The following is a 9413-nucleotide window of genomic DNA, read 5'->3' as shown; positions in this document are numbered from 1 at the left end:
CAAATTTTTCAAGAATTGTGGGGTGCGCCACCGAAAAACAGCTCCCCATGAAGAGGGGGATCATGTCCCTCTTGCAGGAACATGGCGCTTTTCGCATGTGTTCTCTCCAAAAAAATTCGGAAGGTCCCAGAACATTTTCGGCACCCTTCGAAAAATTCCAGACGTGTTTCAAAACTTTTCTGGGATGATGGTTCACTCTGATTTTTTTTTCTTTTGGTTTCTCCGAAACACTTCTAGTTCTCTATCTGAAACATTTTCAGTGTCTCCGAAACTTTTCTGGTGACTTCTCTCAGACTCCTTTCCCAGTACACAGCAGATAGGTGACTCTTAAGCATGTGACCCCGTAGGTTGGGTGAAATATAGACATGACAGGAACTCTTTTCGATCAATGGTCAATAGCGGAACCGTGGACATTCATATTGATCCCTATACCCACATGAATGGACATCCATTTGAGCCAATAAAGTTCACAATTTTTTGTTGGAATGTGTGTTTTATGTTTGGCTTCGCATAGTTGACTTATCGATTTAGTTTATAACAAATGATAGGTTCTAAACTATAGGTTATGTGGCATCCTAGCCAATATAGGCGTCATCCTAGGAATAGGATTTGTGATGCAATAACTGTATCGTTTTATGCCTATGTTTTCTGTCCATTTGTTCACCGAATTTGGTATTTGTAATGAATCAGTTTTGAATCTGAAGCATGTGCACTTCATTTATACTCCTTTTGTATCAAAATATACGACGTGTTTGGACACTATATTTTGATACGGAAGGGGTAAAAGAACCGTGACACACGTGTACAAATGTAAGGTCTTGATATAAGACCAAGAAGACCATACAAATGCATACAATCCATTACGACGTCGTTTTAATTATCATAACACGCACACCGTCCTACTACAGTATATTCACAAGATACTAGTACAGTCTCATTTTCGTTTTTAACCAGGACCACACACATTGCACTTGCATCCCTCGGGGCTGCATTCAGCAGTCCAAGTGCAGTCAGGGCAAATATGGAGAGCCTGGCGACAAACGAACAGGCAACCTGGACGATCACACGGCAAAGGTGTCGGTTTAATTGCTCCTGCGCAATAACTCGACACCTTTATTATGGCCCCTGAAAAATATTTACCATTAACAAACTAAACGAGTCACACATCATGGCCATAGCTTTCTTGGTCGAGTTGTTGAAGCAACACACATCACAGAAATAATACCTGGTGATAACACGAGGAAGGCGAGAATCAGGAGCAGCATCCGTGTAATCTGCATCTTAGCTAGTAGATGTGGTGTTGATAGGAACTCTGATCTCCTTTCTCGCTCTAAGTTGCAAAGTACTCCCTCCGTCTGGAAATACTTGTCATCAAAATGGATGAAAATGGATGTATCTAGAACTAAAATACATCTAGATACATCCATTTCAATGACAAGTATTTCCGGACGGAGGGAGTAGTACAGATCAATGGCAGGCCTTCTTACAGTGACTGATGTCAATACATGACATTTTTAACCATGAATCGGATCAATACCAAATTAACAGCAATTGAGAGAACTGGTACTTATATGTATATGCAACCCATAATTAAGAGTATAGATATATATTACACAATGCACTCTAAAAAAATGGAAGTGTATAATGTCCAAAGATTGTTGCTGCACCAAGCTTTTTTGTCATTCATCTGCTATGTTGGTTATGTTTTTTTTAGTAAACAGTTCGACTTCATTAATGCACTACACAAGCTACATAGGATCAAAGAAGCTAAAAAAACGAACATAAAAGAGCCCTGGAAAAGGCTAAATTACACCTAAAAATGAACAACGAAAGCCCGTGTATTCAACTTTTGTATCCCAGTGTTTCTCTATGCTTCTGAAAAAGAAACTCGCTCCAGCTAGACTAACCTGATCAAAAGGTTTTGAAAATCCATATCAGTGGCCCAACTCAACCCACTCCATTGATTATCTAGCAGAAGAAATATGCAGTGGAGGAAAGGCCGTGTAATCTTTATTTTAAGAACTACTCCCTCTGTTCCATATTTGAACTAAAACCACGACAAGTAATATGGAACCGAGGGAGTAATATGCAGTGAAGGAAAGACCGTGTACCACTGTAGAAGTACTAGGTCTCGGAATCATTCAAGGGCCCCTAAGCTCTGTAAATCAAGAAAATAGAGGAGGGGAAAAGTGGGTTTATGACGAGAGAGGAGGACCGGCTGGCTACGTACCAGAGCAGGATGATGCCGTGGAGAGGGTGCCGGCTCGAGGACGTCGAGTCGAACTCCTCGAAGACAGCAGGTGATCGTAGAAGTGCGGTCGGTAGAGCTTGGAGGCGGAGGAGAGGCGGGCGTTGCAACTGGACTCTGCACACCGTACTTCCTTGGGATAAGCAGTGGGGTGTCGGCGCTAAGGATGGAGGTCAGAGCGTTGGGTGGGGCGGCAAGCAAGCTGGGTGCGGATCCTTGATCTGGGCAGGGGGCGACGGCCGGTGGAGGCTGCGTCCAAGAATTGTGTTGGATCGTAGCCAGGAAACCTGGCGCGCAGGAGCTCTCTTCAGGAAGATGGGATGGGAGAGAGTCGTGGCCTCCTGGACACACGCACGCAGCACAGGGGCCATGTGAAATGCGCGCCACGAAGGCCTAAAGACAAAGCGTGAGAGGTTTGCGGTGCTGTGCTACGGGTCTGCCTTCTGGTTTAGGCAGAATCGGCAACCGGAGCCCAGGTGGGTCACTGCTCACACCGAGGACATAGAGGTGGTGGCCACCTCGTCCTGGAAAGAACAAAATGGCCATCATGGATCCATATTATTTCTCCCATCTTAACTTGGCTCAGTTGCACCTGCAGTTTCTTTAAGTAATTGTCTCTCGTGAAAGGATGGCGTCTTGGAGGCCGATTTTTTTAAGAAAAAAAAATGAACTTTTCATATTTTAAACTCTTGAAAATATCTGAAATCATGAACATTTTTACATAATTTCAACATTTTATAAAACCATGAACAGTTTTTGGTTTTATGAACATTTTACCTATTTGCAAACATTTTGTAAAATTTTGCACATTTTTAAAAACATTTTTATTGAATAGGCGAACATTTGTAGAATTGACGAACACGTTTTTGGAAATTGGTGGGACAGTTTTTGAAATTCGCGAACATTTTTTTTTTGCTTTAACGGTCATTTTTTGAATCAGCAAACATTTTATGAATCAATAGACTATTTTTTAAGTCACAAACAGTTTTTGAATTTTTAGGATATTTTTCAATTCATGAATATTTTTTGAATTGGCGAAGTTCTATTCAATTTCATTAACATTTTTAATACACGAACTTTCCTTGAAACATCAGAAACATTTTTGAGTTTCCGGAACATTTGTTTTCAAAATTGTGAACTTTTTTGAATATGCAAACATTTTTTTAAATCACAAAAGATATGTATTATTAGACATTTTTGTTCAAAATTCTCATTTTTAAAAAAATTTGGAACTTTTGACCCAATTTATTTAAAGTAGAAACATTTTTTATCACTTATAGGTGGCCTCGGTAGGTAATATTTTGTAACTGGGGCAATTTCAGTGACGTATCGCCAAAAACAATAGACCCTTTATTATTAGGCGTAGATAGAAAAAAGTTGTTGTTTGAACGCGCCTTCACCAACAGCGGTGGTGATTTCAATTGAATCAGCGACGAAGCAATGAGAGCTTCCTTCCTACGAACTGTGTACGCATCTGGTAACAATGCCCCGTCTTCCATGTGGATTGTGGCACATTGGCCGATGTCCTCACAAGAGGAGGAGTGGCGGTGAGAAGCGAGAGGAGGTCAAGGGAGGAAGGAAAAGGGATGGGGCAACCATTATCGGTAGGCATCCTTTGAGTTACCACCGGCGACTGGTGGAGAGGGAGGCGTCGGCTGCTGTCATCCTCGATTATGTCCCAACATTATTTTTAATAAGTGTCTGTGAAGCCATCTGGTCCAGGCACTTTGTCAGCCGGTAAGTGAGAGATAGTTGTAAGGACCTCTGTCTCAGTGAAGTTATCGCCAAGGCTGGACAAATCACACTCGTTGAAATTAAGAGCCTCCCAATTAAAGTCCATGTTCCATTTTGGACCCTTGTACAAAATTGCGGAGAAGTGGTCATGAGCTGACTCACTCTTTTTCATTTTGAGAGGTAACCCTTCCTGGGCCAACTTTGAGTCTGTGAATGAAGTTTTTCCTTCTTCTCGCATTCACCTGTAAATGAAAAAACCTAAAGTCTAAAAAGTGGCCGGCCACTAACTGACCGAAACGGGCGGCCGGCCCGTGGCCGTTCGATCGCGCGAGCGATCGCTCCCAGATCCGCCAGGTGCCACCTGGTCTGGATTGGTCGCGCACCGCGGTCGTGGGCGGTTTTGTCCGCATCCGGACGTGGGAGGCCCACCTGTAAGTGGTAGAGGAGAGAGTAGTGGGGGTCGTGGGCGGCGGTTTTCGAAATCTGCGCCTGAAATCCCTCGCCGCAGCGTGCTCTCTCTCCCGTCCTTCCTTCATCGTCTTCCTCCTCGCCATCCTCTCCACCGAACGGGGCGTGGCGGGCGGAGAGCTCAGGTTTGACGGCGGCTTGCGGGTGGTTCTCCTCGCCGGGGAATCGCTGGTGCTCCTCGCCGCCGGAGGTATGCTCTCCCTCCACTTCTACGTGCTTCTCCTCCCTTTCTCTATCTCGCGGGGCGCGGATGGTGCCGAAATGCGAGGGGAATGCTCTCTAGGGTTCGGGAACGGCGCGAACTACCCCCGCTTATCTTCGATTTTGGTCACGTTGAGTTTCGTTCTCCCATCTCGCAGCACGCGCCCAACGGTGGTCGGGATCTACAAGGTGGCCTGAAATCCCTCGCCACAGCGAGTTCTATCCCCATTCTGTCTTCGTCTTCCTCCTCGCCATCCTCTCCACCGAACGGGGCGTCGCAGCGGAGTGCTCAGGTTGGCGACGGCTTGCGGGTGGTTCTCCTCGCGGGGGAATCGTTGGAGGCGTAGTTCACGGCACGGGGGTGGCTGGACAGGGTCAACGTGTAGTCCCCGTTTGCGCGATTTTAGGGGCGATTTGGCTGTTTACTTCATGTTCCGTTCAATTTTTGCAGAGATTTGAGATCTGTTCATGATTCTTAGTTATTCTGTAAGTTGTATTAGATGTGCGCAATGTTGTGTGCAATGCATTGGCTGATTTCGTAGTTGGTGTTCAGAGATTTAAGTGGTTAGTTGCACAAAATTCTCCTCAGTTGGCTACGTCCATATAGTACTTGGCTGTCCATATGCTCTGTAGTTGCAGCAGTTGTTTTGGTCAGTTGGCTCACTGTTTTTGTGTGCAATGCATTGGCTGATTTCGTAGTTGGTGTTCAGAGATTTAAGTGGTTAGTTGCAAAAAATTCTCCTCAGTTGGCTGCGTCCATATAGTACTTGGTTGTCCATATGCTCTGCAGTTGCAGCAGTTGTTTTGGTCAGTTGGCTCACTATTTTTGTATTAGGTGGTTGTCTATACTGTGTTCAGTTGCACAAGTTGCATGCTCGGTTGGCTGCATCACTTTTACTAAGTTGGCTATTCATATGTTATACACTTGTGCCAGTTGCTCTACTTAGTTGGTTTTACTTAGTTGCATATGTTATACACTTTTACTAGTTGGCTGTTCCCCCCTCTGCTATGTGCAACTAGGGACTCTTGTTTGTACAATTTTAGCACCAATGCTTGCCAATTTTCCAATATAATCTACCCAATCCACCAGCGTTGTGGTGGCTGTGGTGGTTTATGTGTTATTCTCCTGCTTTGTGCAACTAGGACCCCTTGATTTGTGCAAATTAGTACCGATGCTTGCCAATTTTCCATTTTAATTTTTCTCAATGTGCAAGTCTTTTGTTGTGGATGTGGTTGTTTTCACGTGTCTCCCTTCATGTTCAACTAGGGACGCTTTTTTTCAGAATAAGTTATCTCACTGAGCTTGTTGCCTTTACTTAACTTTTTTCTGTCTAGGTATTACTTGTCACAGTTGGCAAGTAATAATTAGGCAGAAAAAAGTTAGTTGGCTTATTTGATGTCCAGTTTGCACAAGGGTTACTGCCCAGTTGGCTGCATGATTGTAGTAGTTGGTTGTCCACATCTTCTAACTATGTTTTTTTTGTTGTATTTTCTTCCGCAGGGTAAAAATGGTTATAATAGGAGGAGATGCGGGTGGCAATGAAGGAGATGTATTTTTATTCACTTTTTTTCTTTTGTTTTTGAGTTGTTTTTCAACTTATGCATGTATGCTAATGTCTTTTTTTCATGTTTTCTTTTGGTTGCTTAATCAGCATTCTGGAAGTCAATCTCTTCGCCGGAACTCGAAGCGTCCTGCTAATCGCCAGCCACGACCTGCGCAGAGTGTTGAGCAGGGAGAGGATGTTGAGGTAAGTGGCATGTTGATGACACAAGTCCATTTTTTTGGTTTTGTTTGGGTCATATAACATTTTTTTATTTTTTCCCATGCTCATGTTTTTTTCTTAGGATGTTGATCAGTTCCGTGTTGTAAAGCGGACTAGACGTGCAGCACTTGACAAGGGAGCTGAGTCATCTTCTAGGGTAAGTAAAATCTCAAATATAAGTGTTTTTTCTCGCCTTTTTTAGATAGTGATGAAATTATGCAGCAGTTCGGAACACTATTTTTTGTTTTTAGTCTGTCAATAACAACCTTTTGTAGTTGACATCTCTAGTCATTTTGATTTAAATACAGTTGGCATTAGTTGGCATCTTGTAGTTCACTAGTTGGCATCTTTTCATAGTTGACATCAGTGGTCATTTTTTTGTGCAGGCAGCAGTTGCTGGAGAAGCTGTCGCATCTTCCACAGCAGATGCTGAGGTATGTGGGTTTTTTGTGTGTTTTTATGAGCTATTTGAATAGTTCTTTGCAAACCTTTTTTTTAGTTACTGTTTTTCTTGTGTTGCAATATCATTTCTTATTGTTGCACATACACTAGAACTTTTTGTAGCTGCCAGGTCTCGTTCTTTTTTTATTTACTGTTTTATTGTTGCACATTCAGTTGCACAATGGCAGTCTTTGCAGTTGTCCTCATGAGCTTTATTAGTTGCACAAATACATCATATTAGTTGGCATGATCCATTTTATGAATATATAGCTCATTCTAATACTGATCCAAATGATGATTGCTAGTTTTTTTTCATTCTTGTTTTTTCTCTTGGGTTTAATGTTTGTGTAATGCTTTCATTTTCTAATTAACAGGGCAGCGGTGAAGGAGTTGAGGTGTCTCCAGGGGAAGATGTGGAGCGACCATCACAAGCAGGCAGGATAAGGGCATCACCAGCGCGCTTTGCAAATTTCAACGCCTCTCTAACTCCACTACAGAAATCAGAGCTAGTTTCGAGGTCGGTCGGGGGGCTATTGAACTTATCAGACACACTTCCAGCGGACCTCACTAAGTTCCTGGTGCAGTCCTACCAGCCACAAACCTCTGAAATGGTTTTCCCAGGAAGGGGAATGATCCGTGTCGATGCTGACAGTGTTCATAGGGTATTTGATCTCCCAAACAAGGGTCCAAAAGTCAGATATTTAGTTGACAAGGATGCCACTAGGAGATTCAGACAGGCTTTCAACATAACTGGAAATTCTCATCCCCAGATCACTACATGTCTCAAGATGATTGAGCATATGGCTGGAAGAACGGATGATACATTTTTTATGGCCTGGCTTGCGGTTGCCTTCAGTACTTTTCTAGCACCAACCACGGCCTTGAAGCTCAGCCCAAAGTGTTATGGACTTGTGCTAGATCATCAAATGCTAAAGAATACAAACATCTGCCTCTTTGTAGCAGAACACATTAACGAAGCTTTCCGGAACATGGACCAGGAGAAGCAAACTGTTTGCTGCTGCTTGTATCACTTGATGGTTAGTGAAAACGACCACTTTTTTCCATCTGTTCCTGTTTCTTTCTGTGCAGTTATAGTTTGCTGAAATTCTCATAACAATAACTGAACTTGGCTTTTTCTTTTGTTTGGGTATGGTGCAGATACTATACCTTGATGCGCTCGTACATGACATCCCAGTAAGCAACTGCGCGATACGATCGAATGCATGGGATAGTACTCTAATTGCCAAGGTGATCAAGAAGGATACTATCTCTCCTGGTGTGTTCGGCAAATTACAAGTGAGTTCTTTTTTGTTTTTTTTCAACAGTGTCTTCATTCTATGTTCTTTTGATGTCTGGTCACTCTTTTTGGAAATTGCACAGAAAACTGTCATCAGTTGGCACAACAATGCATGTAGTTGCACAAATTATAGCTTTAAGTTTGGCAATCTGCACACATGTTCATTTTAAATTGGCACACCATCATTTTTAAGTTGCACAGTTTTACTAATCTTGTTGCACAGATGTGTTGCATCAGTTGGTAGGAACTTTTTTTTAGGTGCCATGTGTGTTGCACAGTTTTTGTGTCTTTGTTCAGTTGCATATATGTACAGTTGAATTTGTCTACCCCAGTATCTTGTTTGTAGTTGCACAGGTTGTAATGTGTGGTTTCATTCAACACACAAATCTATTTTGATAACCTTGTTATTTTCTGTTTCTCTTTTTTTTACATCAGCTTAAAGAGGAGTATAGAGGCACGGAGCAGACACCACTGTTTGGTGGAATTTTGCAAGCTGAAGCATTTGTGGCATCCAAGTTACCAATAACATACAATCCGCAGGTTAGTGTTTTGCATACATAAACTTGTATCACTTACCAATATTTTTTCTATTGGCTGGGATGTATGTTCAGTTGGACATGTATAACTTTTGTAGTTGCGAAAATTCAGAATTTAGTTGGCTATGATGTATGTTCAGTTGCACATATAAGCTTTTGTAGTTGCACATGTTCTTTTGGATAGTCAAAGTGTTCATTTACAACCATTGTCATCAACTTTTGGCAGAAATGCATGGTTTTTACTTTGTGCCATAGTGCATGTGTAGTTGGCTAGAATCATGTTTTTTAGTTGGCCAGAAAGTGTGTATTAGTCGTTTTTGCTTATCACATCATGGTCAGTTACAGACATTTTTACTTTTTATTATTTTTTCTAACTGAATCAGTACTGAATCTTTTGTGTTGATGCAGAAAAAGGCAAAATTTGCGAAAGTGGTCAATGAGCTATGCAAGGCTGTAACTGAACAGGTTGGCACCTTCATTGAAGAAGTTGCCAAGATTGATGACGAGGAACCAGATATTGATCCTTACGTACAGCAGCCATCAATGCAAACTGGGGCATCACGCCGTGCTCCAAAAAGAAAGAGACGGCGGTCAACTATACAAGAAGAAGAAGAATTTGTTGAGGATGATTCAGAAGAAGATGAGGAAATGGGAGCAACGATAGATGCTGACGACGATGAGGAGACAGATGCGGATGAATCAGAGGAGGAGGACAAGGATGAGGA

The 9413-nt window shown here is 42.5% G+C and overlaps 1 protein-coding gene across 1 annotated transcript; it reads left to right on the top strand.

Annotated features, from left to right (window-relative positions):
- Positions 1-7694: 7694 nt before the first annotated feature.
- Positions 7695-8724, top strand: LOC119272500. Its single transcript, XM_037553974.1, has 3 exons — positions 7695-7892; positions 8014-8151; positions 8588-8724. The coding sequence occupies exons 1-3, from the start codon at positions 7782-7784 to the stop codon at positions 8711-8713; spliced, it is 375 nt and encodes a 124-aa protein (XP_037409871.1). The 5' UTR covers positions 7695-7781; the 3' UTR covers positions 8714-8724.
- Positions 8725-9413: the final 689 nt, after the last annotated feature.

This window comes from Triticum dicoccoides, chromosome 3A (genome assembly GCF_002162155.2).
Source record: "Triticum dicoccoides isolate Atlit2015 ecotype Zavitan chromosome 3A, WEW_v2.0, whole genome shotgun sequence".
NCBI classification, from domain to species: Eukaryota; Viridiplantae; Streptophyta; class Magnoliopsida; order Poales; family Poaceae; genus Triticum; species Triticum dicoccoides.
This window is presented reverse-complemented; position numbering and strand designations above follow the sequence as displayed.

What these genes read in the sequence shown, in the direction of transcription:
- LOC119272500 (XM_037553974.1), top strand. Translation starts at nt 7,782, where the DNA reads ATGCTAAAGAATACAAACATCTGCCTCTTTGTAGCAGAACACATTAAC. An exon ending in GCTGCTTGTATCACTTGATG is followed by an intron (nt 7,893 to 8,013) that starts GTTAGTGAAAAC and finishes GGTATGGTGCAG; the next exon opens with ATACTATACCTTGATGCGCT. An exon ending in GTGTGTTCGGCAAATTACAA is followed by an intron (nt 8,152 to 8,587) that starts GTGAGTTCTTTT and finishes TTTTTACATCAG; the next exon opens with CTTAAAGAGGAGTATAGAGG.